This window comes from Dermacentor albipictus, chromosome 9 (genome assembly GCF_038994185.2).
Source record: "Dermacentor albipictus isolate Rhodes 1998 colony chromosome 9, USDA_Dalb.pri_finalv2, whole genome shotgun sequence".
Classification (NCBI taxonomy): domain Eukaryota; kingdom Metazoa; phylum Arthropoda; class Arachnida; order Ixodida; family Ixodidae; genus Dermacentor; species Dermacentor albipictus.
The window spans coordinates 61,262,382-61,278,256 of record NC_091829.1 but is presented as its reverse complement, the minus strand read 5'-3'; the positions used below and the strand labels follow the sequence as shown (position 1 = coordinate 61,278,256).

General features: G+C 43.5%; 3 protein-coding genes and 1 long non-coding RNA gene across 10 annotated transcripts in view; 3 read left to right on the top strand and 1 right to left on the bottom strand.

Moving 5' to 3' along the window:
• The window catches only part of LOC135919788 (uncharacterized), a 379,293-nt gene that overhangs the window by 155,398 nt on the left and 208,020 nt on the right, over positions 1-15,875 (bottom strand). The window lies entirely within an intron of this gene.
• LOC135919774 (zinc finger protein ZFP2-like) overlaps positions 1-15,875 on the top strand; it is a 150,261-nt gene that overhangs the window by 48,470 nt on the left and 85,916 nt on the right. The gene's annotated exons all lie outside the window — the stretch shown is intronic.
• LOC135919794 (zinc finger protein 391-like) overlaps positions 1-15,875 on the top strand; it is a 154,469-nt gene that overhangs the window by 93,229 nt on the left and 45,365 nt on the right. The gene's annotated exons all lie outside the window — the stretch shown is intronic.
• The window catches only part of LOC135919810 (neurotrophin receptor-interacting factor homolog), a 36,096-nt gene that overhangs the window by 18,286 nt on the left and 1,935 nt on the right, over positions 1-15,875 (top strand). Inside the window, exons 4-5 of the mRNA XM_070526069.1 lie at positions 4,875-4,933; positions 7,285-7,411. Coding sequence (XP_070382170.1) covers positions 4,875-4,933; positions 7,285-7,411 — 186 coding nt within the window. The remainder of the gene's footprint in view (positions 1-4,874; positions 4,934-7,284; positions 7,412-15,875) is intronic.

Here is a 15,875-nt window from a genome sequence, read left to right as displayed (position 1 = left end):
CACGGTATGAGCAAATTTAGTGACAGAATGGTGTGGCACTATGAGCCACATATACAGTAAGTCTTACAGCAAAGCGTGGTATGTACATGTACTTCAATAGGTAAAAAACGAAAGGTGGTTAACCGAGGGGCCCACATTTTATTAATCACAAGTGGGCAACAAACGATGATGCCAAGGACCCCATAGGGGAAATTACTTTTGCTTACTAAATGAAATAAAAAAAAATAATTATTTCATGGAATTGAAACTGTATGAAAAAGCAACTTGCCGCAGGTGGGGAACGACACCACGTCTTCGCATTACGCGTGCGATGCTCTATACAGTACGAAAATTTTCGCTCATGGGGACGCCGGCGCAGGACGCCGGCCATGCCATGCGGGAGGTCGCTGTCGTGCTAAAATTTCTCTTTCCACAAATTAAATACAATACACGCAAAACACGGGTCACCTGGGCGAGTGAACATGGCGAAAAGACGCAAAAGAAACGAAACAATGCACGCTGCATGCTTCGTCGGTACCCAAGCAAGTAAAATATTATCGAATGAGAAAGAAATGTCATACAGTAGCCGACACAATGGCATGCTGAAGGGCAAGCTGGTGAAAGTTTCAAATACGAAGGTTTATGGCAACAGATATTTCTGTTGATTCGCGGGCAGGTCATCGTAATGGGAACTTTGGGTGCGGTACGTTTTTCCTTGACAACCATTAATTTTCCCACCTAGGATTGTATAAAGGATGCTGAACACGCTTAGCAAGCATCAAAATTGCGGCAGTCAAGAAGATGTACCGTTATCATTCATTTTCCAAGTAAGATATTGCATAAATAAAAGTATTTGTTAGACAGTGTCACGCAGCGGCAAAAGTGTTGCGAAAGTTGAGTTAAAAATTTACTTACGAGCTTTACGTAATTAAGTGAACAATGTCCCGATATGCTTGCACTGAACCTCAATGTTTATTGACAGATTTACTTAAAAAGCATTGAATCTACTAAACACGGAAATAAATGCGCTTCCGTTTAGCATTTAGAGCACATATTCCTCTACGAATGCTACATACTGTCACGTATATCCTTTCCTAAAGGTGGTAGCAAGAAATAAGTTAGTTGGGGCAAAGCGAGAAAGGGCACGTAGGACCATAGAAGTGAGCAAATGCACAACGCTTCACTCTCGTTATCCTACGTGCCTTTTTGCTCTTCGCCAGAAGTTATGCAGCACCAACTAGCTCACCTTTCCGTTTTCTTGAGGAAATCAATTACTGGACTACACTTGTATCACCTAATGAGCTTTTGTGGACTTCCTGTGTGACATGAATTGCGGATGTAGACTGCTAGCCTTCTGAGAGACTGTTTTTCTTCTTACGCTGCAATCACCCTGTTGGCGAGACTTTTCACTCTTGCTTACGCAATAAAAACAGATATAATTTACTTCATCAAGTTAACGTTGTCTCAGTCCCTAGTGTGTTAAAATCGCCTCGTGACGCGGTGTATAATGTATGTTCAACTGGCACAGCTACAGAAAATACAGATAGCAGACTGAGGCGCGATGTATAACAAGCTCAAAAGCCATAGGCGTCTTAACTTTCCTCGATTTGTTCTCAATATTCACACGTGTTTGCAGCGGCGGGAACATTTGTACCACAGCAATTTTTGTGAAGCAATGGAAGCATCAGTAAATGGCAACTGTCCCCCTTGTTATTCAAACGCTGGCGAAAACAGGAGCGCGAATCCACTCACGGCTAGAGCACAGGGAAAATTGACTCGACTGCTGACCCGACTTGTTTCTGCTCGTGAACCTTATTTGTTGTGGCTCCATATTTGCAATTGTTATAAAGGTTTGTAACATGGTTTGTTTTCATCCATATACAACTACAGCTTGTAAAACACAATTTTTTTAGGTGCGGAGTGGGCAGCAGCGTATATTTTTTAACGACAGCACTAGTTTTAGTGCGGGGCGTGAAACGCAATTGATGACTGCGGAGCAATCACACAAAACTGTCGCAAATGTGGGGGGTCTGGTTGAGATACGACTATGCATGGCGCATGAGCGTTCGATACCGAAGAACCGCGACATGTGCAAATCAGTTGCAGTTGTGTATTGCTAAGGGTTAGCGAAGACAATACTGGAATTTGTGGGCAACACAACAAAGCAAGCACCACTCGTCAGGTGACAAAGAACTACCTGCTTTATGTCAAATGAGCTAGAGAATGCCGCAGCAGTCAGCAGAATCGTAGCCTCTGGCAATAAAAAAATTACGGGGTTTTACGGGCCAGGATCACTTTCTCATTATGAGGCACGCCGCAGTGGAGGACTCCGGAAATCTAGACCACCTGGGCTTCCTTAACGTGTACTGAAATCTAAGTACACGGGTGTTTTCGCATTTCGCACCAATTCGGCCGCCATGGCTCGGATTCGATTCCGCGACCTTGTGCTCAGCAGCCCAACACTATAGGTGTTGGAATCATACGCTAGTTAAGGCTAACTTAGTTTTCGTACCTGCTGCGCTACGAGTAGCGCTTCCACGGGCAAAAATTTCTTCCCAGCAGGATGTGTTCTTCACTTTGAGGGAAGCACCAAAAGAAAGTAGCGATATCATCCAATAAATGCATTGTTTTCGTATTAGGTGAGGTTTATTATTTTGGGTAAATCATTTGGCGGAAAGCGAGAATGGGTAATCGGGTCGCCTCTGCTGGAGTTCAACAATTTGCACATTAGTGTCAAGCTAGTGGCGGTCTCAAACGTCTAGTTTTTGTCCAGATATGCGGTATCATTTTAATCGAAACACCGAAGTGACGAATGTTTGATTAGTTTCCGTTCTTCTTGTGGCATTGAGTGCGCATGCGCGGTGATTCAACAACGTGCAGCCGACAATACACGCCAGTTACAGGACATCGAAAGAGCAGCCATGGCTGAAGACAGCAGCAACGAATGCACGCCTCTTGACTTAAGCATGAAGGACAAAACAACACCAAGTACAAGCCGTGACGGTGCCCAGGAGGCTTCATCTACTTTGCGCGCATACACAACGTGAGCTTCGCCACTTGTAAATCTTTTTCGTTGAATACTGTTACCCTTAGAAACGACCAATGTATTAGCCTTTAACATCTGTACATTTGTTCCCACCTGAAACGGGTCTTTCTTGTAGCCGGCTTGAGCTTTGAAATTGGTTGCTTTCTTAGATCAAGACACGTCGACGCAAGGGCGATGAGAAAATATTGCCATGTTCAGTGCAAAGTCAGCGGTTTAGTGCTCAGGATAAGATTTTTCAGAACATGAAGCGAACGTATACGTACAGACAAAAATATTTTCCATTGATGTATACTTCTTGCAATGCACACATGCGATGAAGTGCTATAGGTTGAAGTCCCGGGAACAATTCCGGATGGCACCACCGTATTTAGATGAAAGCGCACTGTAAAAATGCTCTTCTTTACTTGCACTTAGGGGCTCCCCACAGAACCCCGATGGTGAAAACTTTTGCGCAGTCCGCCTAAATTTGGTAAGCGTTTTATCAGGCCATAGTTCTTGCACAAAAACCTCGGAATTAGTTCTAACCGCCGCGAACAATTGGTATGCGGAACCATAAGTGTTTTCTGGACAACTCGTCAAAGTGCGCAGTAATACTGTCATTTGCCAATTAACAAAAGAATGGGAGAAAGTTGGTACTGACCGCCTAAAGCATTACTTTACTAAAAAGTAAACCCCGTGCATGAAAAGCTTCTACTTGTTTTAAAACGATTGTTCTTCCCGTTGCATGTGTTCCTTAAAGGCAATAAATGCGCATTAGAGGAAAGCATACTTTTGCCGCTTGGAGTTGTGTGGCCAAAAAAGGTATATGTTACTGTTTTTATTGTTTTTGACAACCTAAATTTATATTACTTAGTTCAGATTTTTTTTATATATAGCAAACTGGGGTGAGGTAGTACCACAGCGATAAAGAAGCGGGAAGTCATGGTATTCTACGGTACCCTTTACCATTTGTGAACGAAAGCAGTTGCACGTCGCATTTCAGCTATATTCTTGCTAACAATTGCATCAGTCTTAGGATATTTTTCAATCGTTCTCAGAAGAATCTTTGTCCTTCGAAGAATTCTTATATTGGCTCAAGCGAGTGACACAGAAGCAAACTTTGCATCGCTTGAAAACAAGCATTGAAAAACTGCATTCTAATTCATCATTATTTCATTCGAACTCGTCATTTTGTTCGTAAGTATTCAAATTAATACTTGGCTGAGAGGCAGAAACCTGCTTGTATTCCTCAGAGCTAGTCAATTAAGCCTATAATTTCAAATATTACCTGAAATTTGATATATTCCTCATCGCTGCCTGATCCATGAGTCATGATTGTAATTGGCATGACAGCGCCACCTTCACCACGGCGTTGCCGAAACACATCAGGGAGCGACAAATACTATTTATTCTAACATTAGCGTTGGTTTGCATCGTAATATCAGACACCATCTGCACAGTGTCATTGTATTACTTCAACATCTTTCATTGATGCAGAAACTCTTTCAGAGATGTTATTCAGAAATTATTCTTAGGATTCTGACACTGCAGCAAATGCCGCAAATATTTTGCATAGCAAACTACATATGACACGTTGTAAGTACTTCAACAGGTAAACTGACAGTATTTGTGCAAGCCAAGGCGCCGTTTCGTCTAAGTTGAATGAGTGCTCTCCACCATGTATTGCCCCGAGTGTGCCGTTCATATTAGGCCAGCCAGCATAGTAGGTATTTATTGAGAACGAACCGTCGCGAGTAGTGCATTTACAAAACAGGACTTTGCTTTTTCTGAACCTTGGTTGTATAAAAGATAATTTCACCTTTATTTGTCACAGCTTGTAACTGTCTCTCCACTACTTCATTATTTGTAGGATTTCTGATGACACCTTGCAGCGCATGCCGATGACCGACGAGACTTGCAACGTCGACGGTATGTAGGCGATTGTCACTCGCCTTTACCACAAATATGGCAGATGGCTCCTACGGTTACCGTGGATGCGGTACAGTTATAGTGAACAAAGATGCACTTTACCAGAGCCACCAAAGTGGTTTCCGCATCAGCCAGCTGATAACTGTCCTTACTAAGAAATTTTTGTTTTATCTTATATACGCAAATTCATGCGTCGCCTATGCAGTAGCACTTTATGAAAGAATTTGTTCTTTAATAGGTGGGCTGGTAAAGCACGCTCCTAGATAAGGGCAGAAGCCGAGAATGTTCATTCCATAGAATGAATAATTCACTCGTAAATTTAATCATCGCTTGACCATTGGTCCACAATTTCATTTACCAAACAGAATCTCAGTGCGTTTGACCTGCTGGCAACTTGTTAATGTCTCCCTTATACCTATCAAGCTGGATGACAAAGCAAGTGCTTTGAGGCGAATACCGAGTGTGATGTGCAATTAGTCCGGCAATTCAGATGTCTATGCTGTGGGACGTTACGGTGCTCTACCGTTTTAGGCAGAGTTTCAGAAATGTTCACCAATAGCATGTTACGAGAAGAAGACATATCCCGCTGCTGCCGAATGCAGAAGTTACACCACAGAATTCGGGGCACCCGAAAACAGCCTATATTCGAGCTCTTCATTCTTTATGCCAAGAAAGCCAACCTACAGGCGCAGCATAAACAACATCAAAAAATTATTGCAAATATACCGCAAGGACAAAAAAAGTATTGGTGAGTTTGTGCTCTGTTGCCATAAATTTTTACCAAATGTGCCAACAAGGCGCTTCTGAAACTTAAACATTATTCGTATTGAATTAGCAACAATCACAGTAGCCAACAATTTCCAATGAGGGTGCCATTACTTCCAAATTGAAATGCTTTGTTAACTAGAAAACTTACGTCATGCTGAAACACCGGCTTTCTGCTGAATTCAATTTTTTGTAAGGTGATTAGCCTTCCTTGGATGCGTCAAGCATTATTCGTTCTGCCCGTATCTACGCAACCTCTTTCGCAGGCCCGGCGAACGTCGCGACTTTAGCGGCACGACTAAGTTGAGAATGCCACGCAATAAAAAATGCGTTCCTTAAATTACGTCTATGATATCGCAGTGTATTTCATTCGAAGTCAAAGATAAAACTCTTATCTTTAGTTCCGGTGGTTGGGAATCCGCGTATAATGTTTGCTGTGGCATACCAAGGCATAAACACCAAGGTATGTGGATGTAGCAGTGCACTCCACGTTCTTAGGCTACTTCTCCCCTTCATATTTTAAATAAAGGTGTAATTGACAATGCGGCGTGTCCCTACAGTTCTTATGCTATTTGTACTGGCGTCGATGATCATCCTGGGGAGGTTTCTACCGTAACCACTGCCTTTCAGCACGTCTCGCGTTTTCCTTTTCCTTTATGTCACGCAATTTCTGCGTACTTAAGGAAAATGTGCCCCTGCGTACAATCCTTGCAGCGCTATTCACACAGTCAACACTTTTAACGTACTTTACGCTTTCCGTTGCGCCTTTGAGTGGCATTTCCACGTGAAATTGTACTTCCGCATTTCTTTCTAGGCTAATGTACTGTCTGCAACACGAATCTTACATATGCGCATTGAGCAAATCTTTCTGAAAGTTGTCCTATAGTGCACTGATAGCCTACGCGGGAACACTGGCGAGGACAGCCGTTTTCGCGCTCCTAAATAGATTCTAAACATGCATTGCTTACAGCCGTTGCATAAGAAATTCAGCTACAGGAGTAAATAAATGGGTATCGGAAAATCAGTATCTGAAAGGCGAGTAAGTCTTTGGATGGCGCACCTATCTTTAATAAAAGGACAATCAACTAAGGGCATACGTTGAAAAGCTAAAATACCTCGGTAGAAATGCGTCCTCTCAGTATGTCGTTCCCTTCGTCGGGCTATGCTGTTGCTCGTAATAGTTTAACAATAAGCAAGAACTTCTTGAGGCATCTAATGTGCTTATTACTTGATAATACAGAATATAATACGGCAAGGGTATTACGCCCAAGAGAACGACGTCTTTTTTCAATTTGAGCACTGTCGTATTTTGCCCATTGTTTGAGATAAAACGTGATAAGCTTCAGAAGAATTCAACACTGCACAATCTTGATCGTGTTTGGCTTCCCCATCAGCACGAAGCTCTGGCATGCCTTCAAGACATATTTGCAGAAAGAAAAACCACTGCGTATGGAAGCACAGCAGTAAAGTTGTCCTACCACTAAAAGCTTCTTGCCAAGTGCCTTAAGCACGAAATATTCATTTCCCATGAATGGCCCCTGCACTATGGCAAATGAACATCTTTAATATATTTTTATGCCATACAGATGACACTGACAATGGCAGCACAAGTTGCCTGCCCCTGGGGCCCACCAGGAACATCGATAACGTGAGGCCCAGCAGAAGCCGCGCTGGCATGGAGGAAGCATCAGTCAGTTTTGAAGACGGTGCCACGTAAGTTCCCATTTAGAAACGTTCCATTACATGGAAGTCAGAGACGACAGGGATGGATACCAGTGTAACAATCATGCCCATACTCGGTAATTTCTCCTTGGGGTGATGCTCGCTCTGATGGCTGAAACAGGCACTGCGTTGGCACTTTTGAACGTGCAGCCGGCGCGGTAGGCTTTGACAAATTTCGTGGTTCAACAGCGCGACCAGAGATCACACGGCTCTCTGCACGCCCCATGCCACAACCACGAAGCTATACAAGGTCGCCCGATATTCCATGCTGTTAACACGCCGCACTTGGCGGTGGACTTGCTGGTTGGTAGCCTGCTTACTCACTCCCTGTTACGGAATATGCAAAGATTGTGAAGGAAAGATGCTCATCGCAGCCGAGGCTCACGAAATGAAACAGGGTTTTTGTTTTCCTGTAAAATTCCTGCAAGAATTACGCTGGAACTGACGCAGTTGCGCGAGGGATAAATCTTGCGATAACTTAAATGACAAATAACAGCTGCTGTTCAGACAATATTGTGTCGGCGTAAGAAAGAACCTTTGGCTCAGGATCTACGACCTTAGTACATTGGAAAAGAGGCATGAATGTGCTTGGCAACATACCATACGGGTATTGAAGCTGGTGGCATTTAAAGGAATGTGATATCATAACTGAAGCAGTTGCATTTTAGATTCGTCAAATACTTGAGAAAAGGTTGAGAAACTCAAATAAAAAAATTGCATCTCTAAAGCTCAGCAATGATAACACCGCCACGTTTCAATCAACTACATCAAATAGCACATTGAAAGCGCTCAAAATTCACGTATTACACACCGCTATGAAATCGTCTGTGTTATGGGTAGATCATTCGCCAGTATTCGGACACATTATATCGATATCAGGAAAGTTGCAAAAAAATATAAAGGAAGTTGCCCGCTTGGGATGCACCACGATATGTAACTAGTTTAACTGCGATATATATTTTTCCGCGTAGTTAACTTTGTAAACTCTACCCCGCAGGGGCGCATGCGCCAGCAGGCATTTGGTGTGTTGCGACACCACGTACTCGAGCACATGGGGTTCGGACCCTCCCGCGTCTAACCTTGAGCGGCTTTGCCGGGTCCGCAAAAAGGGGATCCTGGGGCTTGAGCCGATGGGTGTTTGGACCTTTACGGCCCCTTGGCGGAGGCAACATATCTCTTCAGCCTCGGCTTCACATATACGGCACCCCCGGACTGACCCACCCGGGGGAAATCGGTAGTTTTGGTTTCCTGTCCCCCTCTCCATTCTGCATCTTTTTCTCTTCCGTGTAATCTTTCCTGTCTTCTGCTCTCTTCTATTTACTTCCGAATTTCCTGGCAGAGAGGGTTAACCTTGTGTGGGTGGCCAATCTTGGGTACTCCATATTGGTTTATAGTAGCACCGTACAGCTGGCGAGGGCTTGTCTTACTCGTAAGACTTGCTCCGGCCCCATGTTGGGCTCGGTGATGGGCGGGTGGCACTGTTGCTGAACACAACCACTTTCCTGCTGCCGAACTCAACCACTTTCCTTTGATCGCCCTCTAAAAAGAGCGCGCAACGATGCAACGTTTCAATTATTTTTGAAGAACAATAAAGAACAGTTCCCTTAGTAACAAGCAATCCACATTGAAGGCAACAAGTGCGTGTGTAAATTCTCCCCCTTCTTGTAGGCGAAATGCCTCGCAAACACAATAGGACCTGGCTACAAAGCCACAAAGATGTCCAATTGAGACATCCTCCTTGAATTGAAGGATAAAATGTAACATTATAAAATTAATAATTTGGAATGCATTGGCGATGTAGCCGTCACTGTGTCGGCACAGCGAACCATGAACACGAGCCGTGGAGTATTCTCTGAGGACGACTTCTGGGACCGTAGTAACGAAGAACTGCTTGGAGGTTTCCAGGAGCAAAATGTGATCAAGGTAGAAAGAATCCTAATGCGCAGGAAGAACGAACAACTTCCAACACAGCACAGTGTACTAACCTTTGGTACTTGCCTATTACATTGAATGCAGGCTATATCAAAGTACGTATTAGGCCGTACATCCCAAATCCTCCACTGTGCTTTAAGTGCCAGAGGTATGGGCACGGATCTCAGACATGCCAAGGAAGGCAGACTTGCGCGAAATGCAGCTCGAACGATCATCCGTCAGGCACTCGCGACTTATCTCCACATTGCGAGAACTGTGATGGAAGCCATCCAGGCTACTCCAGGACATGCCCTAAATAGAAGAAAAAAAAGAAATCATTCCGCTATGAGTCAAAGAAAATATAACATTTCACGAACCAAGGAAATGTTTTTCATACTTAGATCAAACGAGCTATTCCGAGGTGGCGCGACGGGGGGAGCGTCACGAACGCCTCGGGAGTCTACCGCGGTCACTGACAGTGGTCCGGTGATCACTCCGCCTGCCCTCCTTGGCGGCAGCAGCAAGTGCTGCTCCATCATCATCGAAGGTGGGCCTGTAGACTTCAATTCCGCAGGTTCCAAAGCTTAACCAAACTCCACGGCCTGGCACGCAAGTCTCAGTGCCTAGTTCACGATCCTCCCGTGCCTCCGAGCAGGTTGTGGAGCTCGATCAAAAATCCCTGGCGTCATCGATGCCGAAAGATCAGCGCTTTCACCAGCGCGCTAGAAGATATAAAATACCTTTAACTGCTCAAAGAAAGGGACCGCTAACTTAAACGGTTACCGTCTTAGTATACATACTATCCATCTGTAACACGTGCTCTTGAACACACACAACAAAAATCTTCCCCGACATGACTACACGAATCATTAATTGGAATGCCAGGTGCCTATTTAAGAATCTAGATGATGTCAAAGGTCTAGTAGAGTAATATCAGCCATGACTGTTCTTTGTTCAAGAAATAAATTTAAAGTCTACACACAAGAACTTTTTAAGACAGTGCATAATTTTCCACAAAGATAGAAATAATGGCAATTCTTCAGGTGGTGTGGCAATCAAAGCCCAAAAGTCAGAAGCATGCCAGCATCTATAACGCCAGAGCTCAATTGAAGCAGTGGCTGTTCCGGCTATATTGTTCAACCAACTTATAACTATTTGCTCCATATATATATATATATATATATATCGCCTGATGAACGGTTTCACAAAGCAGAATTTGAAAAGCTGATTGACCAGCTTCCCGAACCCTATATAGTAATCGGAGACTTCAATGCTCACAGCACATTCTGCGGTGAGTCAACATCTATTGTGAGAGGACGGGCAATTGAAGAATTCCTTCTTTCATCTGGAGCCTGTCTATTTACCAAGACAGAGCCAACATTTCACAGTCCTGCACACAGCACGCATTAGTGTATAGTCTTAGCCATAGGGTCAGCATCACTTCTTCCATACCAGGGATGGAGAATTAGTAATTCATAATGGAGCGAACACGTCCCAACACTCCTAGAAACAGCAAAGTGGCACGATGGACCAGCTTACCCCAAAAAGTGTGAACTTCATAGTGCCGACCGGTTGAAATTTAGAAACCTATGTAAATTGTCCCTTGAAGATGTGGAGCACCTAGGTGTGGAGGAACTCACCACGTAAATCACTGAAGATATCCTCTGTTCTGCTAAAAACTACATACCTCAGTCCTGCACAGTATAAGTCAATCTAAAACAGTGGTGGAAGAAAGACTGAAACACCAAAGAAACGCCAGAAAAAAGCATGGAGTAGATTTTCAACTACCCAACAACAGAAAATCTAATAGAAATTACGCGGTGCAAAGCGAATGGCCCCCGTATCCTCCGAATATCCAAAAGCGAAAGCTGGACGCGCTACGTATTTTCCATAAACTCATACACGGATGTTAGCAAAGTGTATATCAGGTATAACTAAACGGACAACGTGCAAATCCTTTTCCTCTCATTGCTGGCTCTGGCGATACAATAGAAGATAAAGCAAACACTCTTGGTGAGCACTTTCAGAGGGTATCAAACTCCTAAAAGTATAGCGAAAAGTTCTAGCACCATACAAAAATATATGAAAATATTCCTTTGCGTCGAAACAAGTTGTCATCAGAAGGATACAACAAACAACTAAAATTCCATGAACTCAAGCTTGCCCTAGGCTCTTGTGGCAGCTAGGCTCCATGCTCTGACGTAATAACATGAAATAATCAACAATCTACCTGGTGAGACCGTAAGCTGCATCTTATGTCTTTACAATAAAATTTTTGCAGCTGGTAATGTACCGTCATCTTCGAAGGATTCAATAGTCGTGTCAATACTGAAACACGACAAAGACCCTTCCTTAGTTAACAATTACAAACCAACTGCACTCCCTAGCTGTTCGCTTAAAGTATTTGAAAAATATTATTACCCGTCTCCATGTGTTCTTTTTGGAATATAATAGTATCTTGGTCCCTCACCAATCTGGCTTCCGAGGAGCAAGGTCTACAACCGATAATTTTGGTCTCCATGAGTCATATATACGTGACGCATTTGTACACAGCCAAAAGTGTCTATCTGTATTCTTTGAACTTGAGAAGGCATATCGTACTGCCTGGCGATACGGTATTCTGCAACACCTGTCGTCCTATGGAATTTGTGTTTATATGCTGAACATCTTGCAGAATTACCCATGTGAAATCTGAATTGGCAATGTACTATCGCGCACTTTTGTTCAAGAAAACTGCGTACCACAGGGAGGAGTGCTAAGTTGCACACTTTTCTTAATTAAAATGAGCTCTCTCCCCTCTGCTATACCATTCATGGTGTCTTATTCTGTCTATGTGGACGACATCAAAGTCAGCTTTAAATCCTGCAATCTGTCCATGTGTGAACGCCAGATACAGGTAAGTGTTAAACGGCTCGCGGAATGGGCGGAGGAAAACCGGTTTAGGTGAAGTGCAGAGAAGAGTACCTGCGTGCTGTTTTCCAGACGAAGAGGGGTATGTCCTGACCCATTCATTACGATGAATTGAAGAAGCCTACTAATTAGAAAGGAACAAATATTTATAGGAGTAAATTTTTCTAGTAAGCTAACCTTCATGCAAAATATAAAATAGTTGAAGCCTACATGTTTTAAAACTATGAACCTTTTAAACATTTTATTTCATCAGTCGTGGGGAACAGATAGGTATTTTTAAAAGCCTTGTGCTGTCGTGCATAGACTTTGGATATATTGTTTACCAGTCAGCTTCAAAGGCAGCACTTAAGCTACTCGATCCTATCTATTACTTAGGTATCCGCCTAGCACTTGGTACCTTCGCACAAGCCCTGTCCAAAGCGTCTATGCAGAGTCGGATCAGCGGCCACTGGATTATCAGCGCACATATCTCGGAGTCACCTATGCAATAAGAACGATGTCATTAAAACAACATCCATGCAAAGCACTCATATATGATCAGTCCTCAAACCAGCTGTACTTCAACCGGCCCGCCCCGCCACGCCCCGCCGTTCCCATTAGCAGTCATGTCTGTTGCTGAAAAACTTGCAATAGTTTTCACAGATGTGCAGGAAAGTACTATGGTGAATTCCTCCCACCTTGGAAGCAATGTCCAGTCACCTGTGACTTCTCCTTTACAGAGCTTAACAAAAAGAGTTGTCCAAGAATCCTTATTCAGCAACATTTCATGTCCCTTGAAGACAAGTACAGATCTATTGCATTTTTCACTGATGCTTCAAAGTGTGCAAATTCGGTATCATGTGCCACCCATGGCCCAAACTTCTGAAACTTTAGAACTTTGCGCAACCATAGCAGCATCTTTACTGTGGAAGCATACGGTATTCTGATCATTGTTGAGTATATAGTACCCCACAAGATACAAAAGTGTATAATATACACACATTCTTTAAGCGTTGTCACCATGCCCCCCCCCCCCCCGTCCTGTGGCAAAGCAAGCCGAAACCCCCTTAATAAACAAGCTCCTTCAGCTAATTCAAGTTGAATCCCAGAGTGACTTGGTGCCAGGCCACTGTGATCGCAGGCAACGAAATGCCGCACGAAAATGCTGGGCAAGCCTGTCATCGGGATACAATTGATGTAAGCTGTATACCTGGTGCAGATATGAAACCTGCGGTACGAAAGGCCCTCCGTAATCATTGGCAAGCTGGTTGGGACAGGGTAGTCGAAAATGGGCTGCACCTTTTAAAACCGCAGTTAACCAGATGCTTCCCGCTGAAGCTTGATCGACTGACCCAAGTCTGGCTGGCACGACACAGAATAGGACACATTTATAGCACATACAAATATCTCTAGACTGAAACTGACCCAACGACGTGCACACGCTGCGGTGAGAACTTAACCGTCTTACATGTCCTGAGTCAATGTACTCAACTTCACCGACAGCCATTGGCTCATTTTATGGAACTTTACTCACACAATATACCCCCCATCCCGGCATGGTCTGATCAGAGGATGCACTTTTTAACTTTAAAAGAACGCTTATAATTATCTTGCACAAGTTACCTTTCTAGACATCATCTCGTATCATCCCAAACATGAGATTGTGCCTCACAGGTGAGATATGGTCTGATGCACAAAAGTAAGACTGAGCTCTCGCTCCTCTTGCGTACGCAAGAATTGTAAAGCTAGGGACACGGACAATCCACAATAATTGATCATCTGTGCCTATAACCAATGAATGTAAGGCCTTATGCTCATCTTAGTAAATATTTTAAAATTGATGCACAGGTATATGTAGACAAAGTTTATGTGAAAGCGTCTATACAGCTTTTATTTTAGGTCCTATTCCTAAACTCACAAGTTTACTAAAACAAGCCACATGTCGTGCCGCGTTTTGGCCTTAGATGCCCTAGCGCCAATAAACTTCAACCATGATTATCATTATCAACTTTGTAAATTCTAAGCTTCTATTGTTTTTAAGCTTAGCTAGTTGATAATTTTTCCCACTTGCAAGCCTGAATAAAAGGTATGATGGATAATTTGCCGCAGTTTAAGTGGCTCTGTCGAACGAAATTTCGTTATTTGAAAGTTCTCATTCTAAACTAAATATTCTGGTCTGGATGCCGGCCAAACTGTAATGATTAGAAACGACGTACAAGGTAACACCACATGACTCGAGCCAAGCTATAACATTGCTTGAGCCATGTGAACAACCGTAACAAGAATAAATACATGTATACAAGTAAAAAGCATATTACCGCAAGAATGGCGACCAATATTCATGTACTGCTTGGCGCAGACATTTCAAGCGGGCAGCAGGATGTACAAAAGACACACTGTATGCGCCGTCTCTGTTCGACTGCCCGTTGCATTTTTCTTCACTAAACGGTAGAAACGCTGTAGCACCAGCATTGCCTTAACTCAACGCTTGCAGCGTTCATTACCTTATTGAGAAAAAAAGAAAATACTTACTTCTTCGGTAGCATATTTCATCCATTATAAATGAAATCACTGAAGTATTTGATGTTTTTGTGCCTGCTACGTATGGGGGGAAATGATTATGTGTGTGTCGTTCTCATGATGCCTACGGCACGAACGGCGTGCAGTTCGAAAGCGACTCAAATATAAAATGACTTCGTACAAACACTGCAGGAAAACTTGAACCCGGCAGTTTTTCTTCGTATTCGATGTGTAGGACTTTAGTTAAGGCGAATGACGTACAACGGGGAGTCATTCCACCTACACATGTCAGAAATGACGCGAATAGTTTGCCTCTGCGCCATTTCCGTTTCTTAAATCGAGAGCCTCAATAGGCTAGTTTCAATGGCTTCTACCCGCAAAAAAAGCGCCTCTAGTGAGAGCGAAATATCAGGAATGGCTCACACCCCATAAGCGAGCAAGCAAGTAATGGCTGAATATGAACCAAGGAAAGAAACGAGCGAACGAACCAGCGACGGAAAAAAAAGAGAGCCAATGACAACAAGAACGAAATCACCTTTAGGAATGCATTATGTTCCCGCATGTGACGTTGAGGAGGTCAACCTACAGTGCCAAAAGTTTACTTCGTACGGCAGCTCACTATGTCTGACCCGTCAGATCCTACAACTTTAGGCATTACCATTTATAGCAGGAGGCTTTCCTCTTCAGGTGTTAGTAGAGTGTAAAATGCTGCTGAACCTTTCTACTCTTCCTAGCGACAATCTTTCCTGGAAAATTCACCGACAATAAGGATAGCCCATAAAGTGAAATTTGAGAGCAGCTGTGTACGTGTTTTTATTACGGGGTATATTCAGGCAAATATTTTGAGATACAAATAGCAGAGGTCAAGCGCGATGGCTTTTGTAAATGACTGATCGAAGGATCTAGTGTAATAGCTGGTGCTGTGTGGCTTCCATAAAATACGCGCATAAACTGAGATTGGCAAACAATTGCAGACCAATACAATCGAAGCATGCAATTCATCATGCGAAAGTGAGAGCCCACACGAGCTCATCATAGCACGAAATGAGCGCTCTGGCTGAGATCCGATGGTACTACGAAACGAGTGGTAGCGCGAGTCTGCATGAAACCAATCTTCCGCGCTCATGTCACCGCA